This window comes from Gavia stellata, chromosome 31 (assembly GCF_030936135.1).
Source record: "Gavia stellata isolate bGavSte3 chromosome 31, bGavSte3.hap2, whole genome shotgun sequence".
Classification (NCBI taxonomy): Eukaryota; Metazoa; Chordata; class Aves; order Gaviiformes; family Gaviidae; genus Gavia; species Gavia stellata.
This window is the reverse complement of record NC_082624.1, coordinates 2,980,234-2,996,963: the sequence shown is the minus strand read 5'-3', so window position 1 is coordinate 2,996,963 and position 16,730 is coordinate 2,980,234. Positions and strand designations below refer to the sequence as shown.

At 39.6% G+C, this 16,730-nt stretch overlaps 1 protein-coding gene across 1 annotated transcript; it reads left to right on the top strand.

The window, feature by feature from the left end:
- Window positions 1-1,414: 1,414 nt before the first annotated feature.
- On the top strand, window positions 1,415-16,121 carry BNIP3L (BCL2 interacting protein 3 like). The gene is made up of 6 exons (XM_059831441.1): window positions 1,415-1,564; window positions 6,956-7,142; window positions 8,884-8,956; window positions 10,795-10,898; window positions 11,711-11,860; window positions 13,137-16,121. Exons 1-6 carry the CDS (start codon window positions 1,480-1,482, stop codon window positions 13,183-13,185), a joined length of 648 nt encoding a protein of 215 aa, XP_059687424.1. The 5' UTR covers window positions 1,415-1,479; the 3' UTR covers window positions 13,186-16,121.
- The last annotated feature ends 609 nt before the right edge of the window (window positions 16,122-16,730 follow it).

The window sequence follows — 16,730 nt, the reverse complement described above, 5'->3', positions numbered from 1 at the left end:
GTTTAAGTGATGTCAAACGGAGTGAAGTTAGTAAAGTTGATTTCCCAAGCTGTGAAGGTGAATTAAATAATATTCTGTGAGGAAGTTAGTCTTGCTGGTTCTTTTTGTTAGAGGATGTCAGTGAAAAGGTGTCTGTTAGAAGAAACCTTGTAAAGGTTCTGCTAACTGCCATACCAAGTATCTACAAAAAGTTGCTCTGCCTTGAGGAATTGACTCGATTTGCAATACGAAATTGACTTTTGTATTTAAATAGTAATTCAGAAGAATCTTATTTTCTATATATGATCATTTCATGAAAGCTACTTAGAATAGCTAATTGATACAGAAGCTACTCATGTTATGACTGAAGAAGCCTCAGCAGGGTGAGGTAGATGTTTGCGTCGGTATCTCACTGCATGTGAAGTCTCTTCCATGGAAATTCAGTGTTACTCCTATTCTCAGTATAGCAGCATGTGCGTAAATAGCCTGAGGTTAACTCTTCATTTTCATATTGAAAGGAAACTGTGGCGCACAGTAATAATTTCACTTTTTATAGCTATACTTTCGTGTTCCAGTTAAGAACGAGTCCAATTTTGTTACAGATGCCACCTTCTGCTATCTTAACTGTCTGCCAATAATTAAAAAACTTGCCACACAGGCAGTTGGCTTGCCCCCTAACCACTATTTTTCAGATGGCCATTACTTTCAATCTTAAAAACCATTAGTTCTTTCAGAGTGTCTTAACTGTTTTTCATGGACCTGCTACTTGGCTTAAAATTATCTAAGGCAAAAGCAAGACTGACGAGCGGGGAAAAGAAGCGTTCGGAGACTCGTACCACTGGGCCGTGCAGGTTTGACAGGTTACCTCACAGCCCTTGCGCTTAGGGAGGAGGATTTGCTGCACTCTCTCATGTGGAAACGCGTCTGAGCCCGAGGCTCGATGGGCACGGCGATAGGGGATGACAGCACCAAGGGGCGAGTGCTGATCTCGTCCTCTCTGGAAGCAGAACAAGCCTGGAAAGGCGCTGGGGGGCCTGCGGCTGAGCCGCCGGCCCAGCTGAGGGAAAGCAGTCACCTGCCTCTCCTGAGAGGGCAGTGATGCCCGATGGCTCCAGGGAGCCGTGTGCGGAGGGCCGGGCACCTCCGGCCCGCGCTTCCCAGCGATTTTAGGTTCGCGAGGCGGCTGGAGCCGACGGCCGGCCCCGCGCAGGCCTCGCCGAGCACCCGCGCCTTTTCCCTCACAGCCCGCCCGCCTTCGGCGCACGCGCGGCGGCGGCGGCGGGACGTGCGCAAGCACGGTGAGGGCCATGGTGCGCGGCACGCGCCGCGGGGCGGGCGGCGCCTGCGCGGCGGCGGAGGGCGGGAGCAGCGCGGCCCGCGCCTGCGCAGTGCGAGGAGGCGGGGTGGCCGGGCCCGGAGCGGAGTCCAGGTTTGTTGTTGTTGTCCCAGCCCCAGCGGCTCCTCAGTCGCCTCAGCCGTCGCCGCCGCTCCTGCGCCGCCATGTCCAGCCCTCAGGAGCCGCCGCAGCACAACAACAACAACAACCCGCCGGCTGAGGGGACGCACACCGAGCCGGGCCTCAACAGTGAGTGCGGCCGCCGCTAGCGTATAGAAACGAGCGCCGGCGGGGCGGGGGGGCCCGGGGGGCTGCAGGGCTGCCCCGGCGGCCGCGACCCCCTTCCCCCCGTCCCTGGGCCGCGATTGGCGGAGGACGGGGCCGCGCGAGCCGCCGGGGGCCAATCGGCGGCGTCCGCCGGGGGGGCCTGTGAGGAAGAGGCGGGTGGGGAGGCCTGAGGGGGCCTGGGGAGGGGGGGCGGCGGCGGCAGCGCTTCAGCGGGGGCTGCCTGCCGGGGAGCGGGGTCGGTAAAAGGGGTGGCGGGGTGTCCGCAGAGCCGGGGGCGCTGGGGGGCAGCGGGAGCCGCTGGATGCGGGGCTGGGGGAGCGGAGGGGGCTGCGCGGGGGGATCTGCGCGCCAAAAATAGGGTGAGCGCCGGGGGTGCTGTGGGGAGGGCCGTGGCCGGTGGGTTTTGGGGCCGGGCTGCTCCTCGCAGGAGCGCTGGCGGCTGAGGCAGCAGCCGGCGGGGCTGAGGGGAATCGGCCACGGCGAGCGCAGCCGGAGGAACGAGCCAGCGCCGTGGCTCGGTGCGAGCCGAGGAGAGCAGGAGCAGGTTTGTTTCGTGGTTAAACTGAGTTTATTCGGTGGGTGGTATTAACAGCTAAGATGGGGATACAGCAGGGGAGGGGGAGGAGCGTGTCTGTGGGAATGAGTTTATTCAGTGGCTGAGTCAATACCACTGACGTGAGCTATTTTCCTCTATATCTGGCATCTATGTCAGCTGCTCTGCTGCATCCTTTTGTTCCTAGGATAACACTAGTAAGGCACATCGGTGGTTTTATGTAGGCTCTCGTACTTGGCAGTTGCTTTTCCCTCGTTTTAAACAGCTATCTCAATGCGTCCTTTCATTTGTATGTAATTATTAAGGATGCTGCAGTTGAAGAGGTGAATAAATTGCATTAATGGTTAACTGTTACCTTCGTGGTTTGCAATGAAGTTAAACTGACAACAAAATAGATTGGTTGTTGATCTGCTGTAACTCAATGGGAATTGTATTAGAGAAGAATAAACTATGCCCATTTCATAACGCTGCTATTGTGTTATGGTAACATTGCATCTTGTGATAACGATGGCAGTTTACAACAATGTTCACCTGAGTCAAATAGGTATTTTAGTGAATTATTCAGGGCTGGTAGCATACTTAAATAACAATTACACTGTCTTAAAGTTGCGACATGCCTAGTGCCTAACTCGGTGCTTACTTTAGAAATTGCGTTCTCTGATACTTCTACAGTTGTAATATTTCCTTTTTGTTTTCTGTTAGCACGTTAACTTACTCTGTGGGACACGTTAATCTGCTGAGAGATAGGAGCAGCAAGAGATGAGTGCGCTGTAAGCCTGTGCTGGATCTGCCCACGTAGATCTTATTGCTGGATCAGCGCATAAAGGCTTAGCAAAATCAATGTGATTACTGAAGGTGGTGAGCACAAGGTATGAGAGGAAATGTTTGATACTCTGTGCTCCGTGAACAAAACAAACGCAACCAATCAGCTCCATGTAGGCTTAGTACTGCTTTCGGATGTTCAGCCGCTCCACAATGCTTTGGTGTTATAGGTACATTTTCTGCCATTATATAAGCTTTTCAGTGAACCTTTTCAGGCTAATGAGCTTAGACACTTATTCATTTTGTTCTGTATGTCATTTGTGCATGTTTAGGGCCTTTCATTCAAAGATCCCTTAGCACTTGAATCGAAGGTCAGAAGACCTGGGAATAAAACCGGTCACTGAACCTATGCTTTGTTGGGTTCACAAAAAAAAAAAAGCTGGCTTGCTCTGGGAATTCTAGATGCTTCCTATATTTTAATTATTATAAAGCTCTGTTACATATTGACAAAAAGAAGAAATCCCACTTTAGGCAGGGACTCATCTAGCTCTGTCATAAAAATCTGCTTAATAATTACCCGTATGGGAATCTGAACAGCTTTCTTTTCTCTTCTCTCTCTTTTTATCTCTTTTTTTTTTTTTTTTGTTAATGGCATAATTAATTGTAAAAGTGATATTTCTTAGTTTATTCAAGTTGACCATGACTCAGATGTCTTGTGAGCTACTAGTTTGGAGTATTTATATAAAAAAGTATAGATGTATATAATTTATATTTTGTCCTTGATCTCTTCCACACCTCCCCCCCTCCCCTGGGTGAAATCACAGAGTGAATAAACAAAATGAGACCCTTCTTCCCACACACATTTAGCTACTGTTGTTTAAACAGTCCACCAGTTATGGAAAAACATGTAATTGAAGTCAGTGTATATCAATTTGTAATGAAATAATTAGCCTTAGAGCATGGCCAAAACTCAAACAGTTTTGAAGCAAAATACCATTCATATGAACAGTTGTGGTGGTAGTTTTTTTCCCCCCAAAGTATGTGTTACGTGATTTGTGAAGGGAGGAAAATGCTACCATATTTCTTAATTCTAAACCTCTTAATTCTACCATATTTCCCATTTTACTGTCAAGTAGAAATATGGTAAAATGAAGAGTTCTCATGTGGGTGATTAATGTAACTTCCTTAGTTTTGAAGAAAGCTTGGGGCAAAAAGCACTCTCTCTTACTTGGGCAGTTTATTCTCAAATATATTCCTGTGCCTCTTTTCAAAGAAGCAGAGATTTATGTCCCTCTAATCAAAGTCTTTGAAACTACCAGGGCTCCCTCTCCCAAACCGGTTGTGACTGCCAGTGGGAGTATGTAGCATGTTTTAGCTTGATGTCAGATTATGCTTCCTTGAATGTATTTTGACTCATTAAAAGTGAGGTCAGATGGAGAACGTGCTGCTTGTCATGTAAACTACTGCTCGACTTGTTGGGACTCTCTGCTCACAGTTTAATTGGAGTGTTCTTCCTAGTATGGCCTCAACGTGTTTGAGATAAACGGCAAGTTTTGTCAGTCCAGGATAAACGTTAAGAAAGATTTTGTTTGTGCGTAGTTTTAAGTACTGTGGAGGTGTGTTTAGTAGCTGCATACTAGAGCAACCAGTTCTGATCATCTTCCACTGGGCTTTTCTCTACCCATGCTTGGTGTCAGAGGAAGACGTCCTCTTGCACCTTTGCTCTCTGTTCTTTTCACATTGTTTGTCACTCACTGCTGATTTTTTAATAATAGATGTCTTTGCAGATCCCGACCATCATAATTCTCCCAACAGATGCTGTCTACTCCAAAATGGTGATTGGGGAACGTATAGCTTTCTGGCCTAACTGTCTTCTAACTGCACATGCCACGTGCTTTTCTGCAGGTGTGGCCTTTTGCTGTAAAGGTGTTGCTACAAGGCAAATCTCCCTTCCTGATGTCGTGCTTACAACGTGTCCTTTTTCTTTTGAAATTTAGACACCAGCAGTCACCATAAATCTGAAATAATACAGTCTCTGTGTCTCATGCTGACTAGTCTGAGCAAAGGCTGCCTTTTCCCACTTAACGATTTATTATCTGAAAAGCCCAGTCTGTAGTACAGAGTTGGTGTACCTCGTGTGACCGTGCATAAGAGTTCTGTGCACACCCTAAATTCCTTGTTTGTGAATACAGCCTGGGGAAACCACCAGGACTCTTAAAAGAGTATGATGTTTCCATGGTCATCAGTATAATGGCGTAGTTAATAATTGGTACTAAGGATAAACTCTGTTTCAGCTTCACAAAATCAAGTTGAAGATAGGTGAACTCGTTATGACATACATCCCTTCCCATGTCACTGATACAGTTCCCAGAGCCAAAACTTTGCTATAAAAAATAAGTTTTAAAAGTAGTTTCAGCTGTTGTATTCGTATCTTTAGGCTTTCTTTTCTTTCTTTAATATTTTTACCTCAGTGGTGAAAATGTCAAAACTTTAAAAATAAAAAATCAACCAAACACAAAAAAGCTGAAAGTGCTCACCTTCAGGTGGCATAAATTAAATTACACAGGAGTTGTGATAACATCATATACCTGTGTGAAATCATTATCAGACTGATAATGGGAAATAATGTTGCATTGAAAACAGTATGCTTTTGAGAAATTGGAGATCTTTCCCTCTATAATCATGGCTAATAAAGTGGCTGTATCGTCAAATGATTCTTGTTATATGTCTTAATGAGAAGGCTGGAATTGCAATTGGATAGGGAGTGTATTTAAATATTTGGAACAGATAGAGCAGTAGAAGTCTATTCTATCTTTACCCCTCAGGATGTTAAATGGTATGTTTATGAATTAAAGAGTAAAGAGTATTTCCAAAACCTGTTTGTTTCCAGTTGAAACACATCACTAGGGAAAATACGGGTAAATAGTTTTGCATTTAGTTAATCTGCACATAAAATACAAATGAAGACATTTAAAAACAGAAATAAAAATCCTCAACCCAGCTACAGGGTATATGAACTCTTTAGCAGATGCTTTTATCTTTCATGATACACTCCTGCTCTTTTGTCAAATCTCAGTGCACACATGGATCTCCCATAGGTATAACTCAAAAAAAAAAAAAAAAGGGGGGGGGGAACAGTAGTTCTCAACTTGTAGGCTATACAGCCTTCCCTGGCTAAGGGAAGATAAAAAGGAGGCAATAAAAAAAAAAGAGGCTGAAGTGATGGCATTGAAATGATTAACTGTTATTACATGTAAGAACTCTGGATCTCTCATGCTACTCAGTTCTTTATTTTGGCTTATTAGCAGTGAAATCTTTTAATCTATCTGCAGTGAAATGTGTGTTAGCATGGTACTTCAGCTGTGTAAGGAAACGTAATGCCTGCCTCAAGCTTCTGATGTTTTGAATTGTGGTGTGACCCATTTTTTAAGGCTATGGTAGGAGAGGAGAGGAGGCAGATGGCGTTGAATGGGAGATGTCTGTTAGGGGGCCAGGGCAAAGACAGTTGAATGAGGCCTGAGAATGGCAGCCTGTCTGATGTGTACAAAAATCAGGGTTGGGTTCAGAGCCTTTGGAAGTAGAGGGAAGAAGGAGAATATAAAATTGCAGATAGGGGAGTTGTATAGTAGGGAGTTAGGGGATGAAAATTTTGGTTCGAAAAGGAACTTAGAAGTAGAACAGGGAAGCGGGGTGAGTAGTGTAATTGAGTGATACATAGGTAATTGAAGCTTTGAACTGCAGAGAGAAACGTGGCCTATTAAAGTATTAATAGTTGAGGAGAGAGGGGGACATCTTATTCGACTAGCTCCGAAGGTAGGTGGCAACAAACCAGAACTTTTTAGGGGTGTTTTTGTTGATGAAAGAGGAAGGAACATGTCACTCTTGTCTCCTGTACATGTTTATGAGCTTTCTCCCAGCAGCAGTGTATGTTATCTGAATTCACCATATTCATGTTTTTTTCTGTGTGTAATTGATAAACTTCAGATGGGTTTTAGTTCCACTGCTTTTAATGAAATGACGTCTGGCTGGCCCAACAGGTTCCTGGGTGGAGTTACAGATGAACGGCAATGGCAATAGCAACGATAATGGCAATGGGAAAAACGGAGGTCTGGAACATGTCCCTTCATCATCCTCCATCCACAATGGAGACATGGAAAAAATTCTCCTGGATGCCCAGCATGAATCAGGACAGAGCAGTTCAAGAGGTAGTTCCCACTGTGACAGGTAAAGAAATGTTTGCTGTCCTGCATGCAATTTATTGCCGTTTTTATCCTGTAGATGTTAATGGCGGGGGGGTGGGAGTGGGGGTAAAGCTCTTTCTCAGGCTGAAATTTTTCATGCTCTGGTATTTGGAGTACTTGCTGGCTCATGATAACTGGCTATCAAATAAGACATCTGACTTGAAAAATACACCGCTGCTACAGAAAGCTAAGGAATCCAGGAGTGGGAAGGTCACATCAACACCACAGTTAAATTTCACATTGTCATAAAACACTTGGAGTATAAAAAATACCTAATCACTAATAATAATGTTATGTACATGAGCTTTATATTTAGTCAAGCATAATAAAATATATCACTGGACTTTACAGAAAAAAAGTTTCTCAGCATTTTTACTCCCTGCTTTCAGTATTTTACTTTTTCTCCTGTGAAGGCAAAATGTTTCTTACCTAACAATATAATCCTTCAAAGCATGTGTAAGCATTATGATATTCTTATGTATTCATTATACCTTTTTTCTAGGAAGCTTTGGGGCAGTTTTGGAAACCCTTGAGCAGTTTCTGTATATAATTTTAGCTGTCCTTCTGCTTGTGCGTCCTTGGATTTTGCTGGGTGAATGCTGTCTGACTGTCATGTCTACTGTGTAGCTTGTATAAGTGGTTGATCAGATATAAAAGCTATTTAAAATTAGTTAGGCCAGATTTAATTACTGGATGTAGTAGACTGAAAATAATCCATACGAGTATTTAAAATAGAATGGTTACGTTTCTAGAATATATGTTGCTAAGAAACTAGCTGTCAGTAGTTTAGTACTTTCCAGTCCAACCAGGAACGTTTGTTGTATAGTGATGGTTGTATAGTTTCTTTTACTAGCATAGGATTTTTTTCAATCATTACCGACTTCTTAAGTGAATGAAGAGAGATTCCTTTTTTTTTTTTTTTTTAAACTTAATTTTCCACTTGTTAACTGTTTTGGTAATTCTTTTCCCCTTTTGACAGTTGAAGTAACATACAAGAAAGGGGAGGTACTTTGATACTTTGCATTCTTTTCTAAAAGTTCTAAACAGTAAGTTGCTTTTAAATGTGGTGTTTTGGATTCTTTTTGGATATTTCTAAAATACACTTTTTTGATGAAAGCTCAAGTCAGGTTAAAAAGATGCCCTTAGTGTTTTAATGAGACACACCTGCATTGGTGCAGCATACAGCATTTTGTATTGTTCTTGACTTAAATTCTGTAGTGTTTCTTTGGTTGAGGAGTGACAGTTGATTAATTTCTCGAGTAGATTACCAAATTTTTAATACTGAAAGTGAGGCTAACGAGGAGGATATGTATTCTTGCCAAGCGTTAAAAGATGTTTTGATGTGTGATGTTTCCGCTTGTACTGAAACAAAAAGAGGTATGATTCACAATACTGGCAGTGTTATCTAAAAGAAGGAAGGGGTCTCCATCTTTTGTGTAGCAGTTGAAGTTTTGGGCAATGCTTTCTTTGCTTCAGTAGAAGGACGGTCAGCCCTGTTGAGAAAGGTACGATTATAAACGGAAAAAAAATTTAAAAGATGAGGGGGGGTTTGGAAGGCTTTCTAATACTGAAATTTCTGATCTGAAGGGTAGTATACTCTAACTCATCTGAATAGCGTGCAGAAGTGCATGTGGAAATGATTCAACTGAGATGCTATTTACGCTAATTTGTCTTTAGATGACAGTGTATGACAAAATGACATAATGAAATCAATTTTTCTTTAGCCCTTCACCTCAAGAAGATGGACAGATAACTTTTGATGTGGAAATGCACACAAGTAAAGACAGTAGTTCTCAGGTATTTTCTTCATTAACCTTTAAAAAATATATTAACTTTTAGAAAATATATTTTCAAGTTGTGGATATTGTATTGTATATTTATATTGTATTGTATATTTTATTGTATATTGTATTGTATATTTATATAGATCAGGGATATATATTTATATAGATGAGGGATAGAGCAAGCTCTCTGTCATGTCAAAAGGTCTAAAATGTTACGTATTTTATATGTAAAAAAACCATGCATTAAGCTACTGCTTGGTAGCATTTGGTTTTTTTATTCTGAGACCCTGAACTTGGCTGCTAGCTGCAGTACAAGCAAATGTATTATATACACCTTATTTATTAAAAATTTGGAGGTGTCCCTTAGTCATTTGGGTAAGGATGTTTACTTGTCTTGTACTTTGTTCTTGCAGGTTTTTACTCAATCTTTTTTATTAGAACTTTATATAGTACCTCCCTGTAAATAGGTATAGTAAATAATTTTTGTGCGCTCAAGCTTATGTCAGTTTAACTACATTATCTTTTCTTCTAAGGGGTTGTTTTCAGAATAAAGTTTTATTAAATTAAAACGCATCCCAGAACAATTATTTTTAACAACGAAGTAGGGTTACTAAACTTTGTTTAGGCTTACATTCTGTATTAGTTGAAATTCGACTTGTAAAGATGAATAGCTTTGGAGTGAGGAGCAAAATGAGGCTCCATCTCTAAAGCTGAGAAGAGTCCTATTACTGTTTAACACTCTGCTTGCACTGTGTGTGTCAAGCCTGTTTTGTTTTTGAAATGTTTATATTTCTGCACAAGGTTTCAGGGTGTTCAGTTTATTGCTCTACAGATAGTCAGCTCACATGATAGTGAGTAATCTCCGTAATGCAAACTGAGAGGAGACTAATGCTGAACTCTTAGTTTGATCATTTAATAGAATTTGCTGTCTTCAGCAGTATAAATAAAAAGCATTCCTGGAAGAATGAAACCTTGCATTTTATTTTGTTAAAGATCTGGCCGAACAGTAGGACTGTTGCACTTCTGCCCTATAGAGCCAGAACGATTGGAATGAAGCTGTTGGTTAGGTCTGTCGTCTCTCTTTTGTGACTGTCATATTTGATTACTTCTGGTTTTGGTATGATTCCCACTTTAACATTGTAAGTGGTTTATCTTATTTTACTAAGGGTCACTCAGGAAATTGTTTTAATACTGAGGAGGAGTTTGTACCAAAGTCAGTGGCATTCTCTAGTGTTTCTAATTTTTTTTTTTCCTATATGGTGATGTTTGCATCTAATGATGTCATGTTAAATCTTTGGATCAAGACAATTGCACTGAGTGCTTGCCTTTCCCTACTGCATCTGGGACGCACCCAGTAGAAGCTGCTAGTTGCAAGTAATAGAAATTTTAAATAGACTAATAACACCTTTAAAAAAGTCAAAATACTGTTTTTGAAACCTTTTTATTTGGTTGTCTTTCTGTGCTTTAGCCATGTTCTGTATGCTTTAAATCAAATGCCGTCAACTTAAGGTTTTTCCCATTTGTGAAAACTTATTGCATGATGCTGGTTTATTACATTTAGGATTAAAATAATCTGTTTTATTAGTTTAAAAAACCCCAAACAAACAACTTGCAATGATGTGGAAGTCCTGGATATAGTAATAAAATTTGTGGTATACTGACTTCTGTAGGTCCTCCTGTTAGCATAATAAAATCTCTTCTAAATAATCAGTAGGCCAAGAGCACTTGCACGTTTATCAGGTGCCACCATTTGGTGCTTATCATTTTACCACTGTTGTTGTCGCTTTCAATTTAACGCCATAAGGAGGAGCTAATTGAGTGTTATAAGGCTTGTCCCACGTATATTTTCAGTCTGAAGAAGAAGCGGTAGAAGGAGAGAAGGAGTTGGAAGTTTTGAAGAAAAGTGCTGACTGGGTGTCAGACTGGTCAAGTAGGCCTGAAAACATTCCTCCCAAGTGAGTTAAAATCTTTTTTTAAATTAATATTCTTTTATATGAAGGAGAGAAGAATTGTAAGTCACACTTGCATGGAGTTACTCTGGCTCTTCAAATAAGATCATCTTAAAAAAAGATAAATTTCTCTTTGGGGAGGCTACAAAATGTCAAAACAATGAAGCATGAAAATCTTAATAGCAACAGAATTACCTTTTTATTGAAAGTAATATAAATCCACAGCAAGCTGATTACGACGTTTCTTGACAAAGTTATAATTACTGGGAGAGCTGGGTACTTGGAGCTGGGATTCATGGGATTTAGTTTTGGCTTATTGAATGGAATAGTGTTGAGCACGTCTCCTAAATTCTCTGTACCTTTTTTCTTTCTATGTAAACTATGTAATGTTCATCCACGGAAGGGGAAACGTTGAGATCCTTGAATGCAAAGCATTTTTATTAAAATAGAAGATGCTGTCTAAATCTGGCAGACTTCTGTATCTCTGTTTGGAACAAAAAATGAGGCTCTTGCTAACAAATCACATCCTGAAATTCCCTCTCTCGGACCTACCTCTCTCTTCAGCTCCTGCTCCCTTTGTCTCTATACTGTCTGTGTAAGTGGTCTCTCCACAATACCTCCTATTATTCTCTTTGATTCCTTGCTCTGTGTAAGGGATCTCTTGCTTTGATCTCTAGCTCTTTGTACTTTAAAAAAAAAAGTTCCTACAGAGATCTGTGCCTTTGTGTGCAAAAAAAAAAAAAGGAAAAAAAAAAAGGAAAAAAAAAGAAACAAAAGAATCTTGTTGAATTTTTTTCCCCCTCCCCCTCTTCTTTCAGGGAATTTCATTTCAGACATCCTAAACGTTCAGTGTCTTTAAGTATGAGAAAAAGCGGAGCAATGAAAAAAGGTGGCATTTTCTCTGCAGAATTTCTTAAGGTTTTCATTCCATCTCTGTTCATATCTCATGTTTTGGCTTTGGGACTAGGGTAAGTATTAACCTAATTCTCACTTCAACTTTTGCATCTGGCTTTGCTTTTCCACTTAAATGTCAGGGGCCTGCTGAAACGGGCTTTATCTAGAATAACTAGACTATTGTTGCACCTTGCTCAAGGTAGACTTGGTGCACTTGTTGAAATGCAGGAAAACTTTGCAGCAATTAAAACTTTGCAGCCATTAATATGTTTTATTTCTAGAATAGATCGAGTTTCTTATATTGAAAACGCATGGATTAGCATGAATTTGCCAGTAGCCTTTGCAGTTATAACGTGTGCCATTTTATTATCCACGCCTTCTACTTAAATGCTTCAGGTTATAATGTAGGGAAAGTAAGAACAGAATAGGTGGAAAACTGCTGTAACTTTTACTAACCGTTACAAAACCACGTTGTACAAATAATGATGCAGAAGTTCTGTGTGTATGGTATGTGCTCTGTAATTTTCAATGTCTAATGCTGCGGTTGTGTGATATTACTGAAAGCCAAGGTTTGAATACTTAAAGAAAGATACGTGGAATACTGGATGTGTCCTGCAAGATCAGCTACAGCTCTGCTCAGCAATGTTTTCATTGCCTGCACAATCCAACATAATCTCTCAGCTTGCTTAAGTCCTTACGTTATGTTTATCCATCTTATGTTCTTCTGTGATGGGGGCAAGACATGTACTCAAAATATGATTTTATTTAGTTTCATATTTGTTTCTGGGGGTGTAGTTCAAGTGTCTCTTTAAATTCTTGTAAACTATCAAATAGGAGGATAGAACATATGAGAATATATTGTAAGATATTTGTACTGTAGTAAAACTGTGTATTTCTGCGACGAATTAAATCTTGACTGGATTTATTTGTTAGAGGTCAGCGTTTGCGTAGATCCTCAATGCTCAGTGTTTTAAAGCTCAATCCCCAACCCCCTTTATAGGCAGTACTTTATTTATTTTACCATAATAATCTGGGAGTGTTGCTTGGCTGTTCAAGACCCCCTGTGTCAGGTACTCTACAAACAACACAAAAGCTTGTGGACTGGAGTTTTCAAATGAGCTTGGGACTGGAAGAAACCCACTTTTACTGAATGTTGATAGCATTGGTCCTTCTAGGCTCATCTGAAAATCTCACTCCTTAAGTAACTTTATAGAAGAGAAGTGAAGACCTTGGAAGAATCTCATCAGACTTACTTGAAAGACAAATTAGAATATCTGAGCGCGTGAGGACTGTTTGGAAAACGGGGAGCATTTCTGTGAAATACGATATGCCTTATACTTTTTATTTCAGCATCTACATTGGAAAACGACTGACCACACCTTCAGCCAGCACTTATTGAAAGATGGAGTGCAAAACCTGGAAATCCACGTGACCTGTGAAGGTGTTACTGTCTCATTTAGTACATTTGACTTGAGACCATTTTAAGCATGACCCTGACTTCACCCTTTCCTTACATATCCAGGTTTTCACTAACTCTGGAATTCAGTATTGTGTTGGAACTCTGTTGAGGTGTTTCGCTATCCACATTCTTTCCCTCTCTCGTCCCATTCCCCTGCCTCTTGGCCTGCAAGACACGTCAGAGTTGCTGAACGGAGTTTACAACTGTCTATATGTTGCAAGGGCTTCTCTCAATGCAAAATGCCACCAGCAAGTTTTAATTTTTCAGTGATGCTGTTGCCTCCTTAGTGCAACCTGACTTAAATTGCAGTTGTGCATGGTATAAATGTTGGCTGTATTATGGTGATAAAATTAACAGTCTCTTTGGAAGAAAATGAGTGATTGGAGTGAAAATGAATTTTTCTTTTGAAAAACAAGCTGGTTGTAAAATAAACTAAGAAATCACTGGCAATAAAAAACAGTTTAGATCAGCTTTTGGGGGAATTTACTTGGCCCCTTGTATTGGCTAACATAATTTGATTTGTAGGAGGCAAAGACTGCATAAATTTTAAAGTAGGATAACTAAATCCATCAGCGTATTTTAATATTAGGTAACTGTTGTAATCTTGTCTTTTCTATCAAGTCAGCTCCTTATTCCTTGTAGGAAAACCTGTCTGATGCCTAGAAAATATTAGAAAAATTGCATTGTTTGCATGTGAAGAAGCTTTTCTTTTCCTTAGCTGTTTTCTTAAGGGAAAATTTTAAATGTGACATTTCCCTTTTAAAAGTAGTTTTAAATTAAGGAAAAACCCAACAACTGTAGGTGTAGTTAGACTCTGTATAAAAGGATATGATTCTGTTTGTTGTGGAACCATTTACAATTAAGATGATATGGCAGTTTCAGAAAGTAAAGCGTTTGACTTATCTTTAAGGGGGACAATCTTGCAGGTGCATAAAGATTCAGACATGCAAAGCTCTGAAATGTCTTCTGCAAATGAGTTTTCAATATTCCTGTCTCTCATTGTTTACTGTACGGTCTCCTTTGGGGATACATGGAATCTGAAAGTCACTCGTGATGTCTCATGTTAGATAGACTTCTCACTAATGTTGTTGAACTTTTATCTTAGGGAACATTAAGCCTTGTCCTCCTTCAGTGACACTTCTTTTCAAAATGTGAAGCTTTAGTACCAAATTGTTACAAAGCGTTGGGACAGTCATGTCCTTAAATAGATTTTATTGGATTTCAGAACATGTAGCATGACTCTGAAGGATAGAATACTCTTTTTTTATATATATATGAATATATAAAAAAATATGATATAGACTTTAATACTAAGTATTTAGGGAACCAGTGCTAATTTTAAGACTAGCAAAAATCTCATTTAAATAAGAACTTTAGTAGGCTGGCTTGTAGAAAATGGTAACAAAATACTGTCAGCCAGTTTGGAGAGGACAACTATCTACAACTGTTTGCTTGCATCAGACTTCATAAAGTTAATTATTTGATGTAGCAGTGATTGCTTTAAACAGTTGATGCTAAATCCCAACCGACATTTGGTTTAAAAGAACTTAGCTCCCAGGAAGTAAAAAAAGTTAAGTATCAATCCACTACTAAACTGTATTTATTTTTATTCTCTACTTCTGAATGCTGTTAGAGAATGCTTTCAGGGTGAAAGGGCAGTCTAAGAAAAAATTCTCTTGAAGACATCTGCTTTTTTTCTTCTAGTTGTGAATACTAGTGGCACTTGAGTTGCCTACAACTGCATATTTGTTTCAAGTGTGGATATTGGGTTTCACCCAAAGGTGGGGGAGGAAGGGGGAAGTGGTGAAGGGTGTTTTAGATAGTATCAAGTACATCATTTTACAGTCCTGAAAACCGAGGGGACAGGAGAAAGGCTGAAACACTTTCAGTTCTAATTACAGCACCTTGTTTTGTATGGAAATTTGAATAGTGTAAAAACAGATTTTTACTAAGTAGGGAGTACTTTAAAAAAAAAAAAATTACCCCTTTCTAAATTAAAAGGTAATTCTTCTTCAGAAGATCTGATAACTAGTATTGCAAGCTTGTGGCTAGACTATCAACACAGCTTATAATATTTGAAGGAGCCGTGAAGTAAAAATTGTGAAAACTATAGATGAGGAATGGATACATGATCACTGTAATGCTTGCTATGATACAGTGCAGTATTTATTGATACCCTACTATAAGCTTTGGATGAAAGTCTACAACTCCTAGTTTTAATGAACAGAAACAGATTGTTGTATAATTTGAAAAGGGGTTTCAACTATTGATAGTTGAAGTTTTGTTTAAGATAAATGTTGTTTAAAAAGCTTTATACCTGTTTACAGTTTTGGAAAAAAAATGCAGGCGTCATTTTTCTTACATTCAGTGAAAACTGGCCTAGAATATTTGTAAATAGGATCAAGAAAAAAAAAATGCATAAACTCGCACGTTAAAAATGCAGCAGGCTAACTTAACTGCAGCAAAAGCATATTTACTTACTGTTTTAAAAAGTGAAAGCTGAAGATTGTTAGAAATTCAAATTTTTTAATTGACATTTGTTGAAATATTGGAGTTAACTGAGCCAAAGTGATTATGCATTCTTCATAAATTAGTTAGCACTTTGTAACATTATATACAGTTTACAGTACATGTATAAGTTGTAGCTTATAAACATTTTGTGCCATTAAAGCTCTCACAAAACTGGTTGTCTGAAATTACTTCATGCTGCGCCTTCTCTTTTTTTTTCCCTTCTATTTTCTTTTTTTACAGGACTGCTTTGTGTAATGTTTTATGAAACTATTGTGTTCTGGGTTATATGAACATTGAAGCTGCTGTTTATAGACTGGAATAATTTTTTTAAAGATTGGGGTTTTGGTTTTTTTTTTTTAAGTGACTTGGGATCATCCGCTTCTTTTCCTGAAGCACTTAATAAAAATATTTCCATTGTCAGCATTGTATACCTGGGCCAAGTCCTCCAGCACCTTGTCAAGGAAACTTTTAAAGCAAAATAATGTAGTGGCATATGAAATGTAAAGTAGAATTGATGAGACTTTGTATAATTGGTCAACTCTGTTGTACTCCTTGTATTTCTCTTCTGTTCTCTAATTCTGTTAAATTTGCAGATTAAAGAATAAGGGACGTAAACCCTAATTGTTAATCTGCGTCCATACTCTTGGTTCAAGAGCACTGGTTATTCCTAGGAGTATCGTGTGGAGAGTTGTTCATTCTAAGTGTGAGATGTCATCATTCTGATACTGTTACTGCCCATTTTATTTACCTAGCAATTCTTTTCCATGTTTTTAAATGTAAAAATCCAGAACTTTGTGAAAATGGGATTTATTTGTTTTTTCAGAGGAATAAGATAGATAAGATTATAAATCTTACTTTCAGAAAGTTTAGATGTCTGGGACTTAACAGTGAAACTTGGGCTTGAAGTATTGAATCCCTACTGCTTTGGAGAGCAGGGTTGTAGGGGTTTTGAGCAGATTGTTTCTCTGCAGCCA

What these genes read in the sequence shown, in the direction of transcription:
- BNIP3L (XM_059831441.1), top strand. Translation starts at nt 1,480, where the DNA reads ATGTCCAGCCCTCAGGAGCCGCCGCAGCACAACAACAACAACAACCCG. An exon ending in GTAAAGACAGTAGTTCTCAG is followed by an intron (nt 8,957 to 10,794) that starts GTATTTTCTTCA and finishes GTATATTTTCAG; the next exon opens with TCTGAAGAAGAAGCGGTAGA. An exon ending in GTTTTGGCTTTGGGACTAGG is followed by an intron (nt 11,861 to 13,136) that starts GTAAGTATTAAC and finishes TTTTTATTTCAG; the next exon opens with CATCTACATTGGAAAACGAC.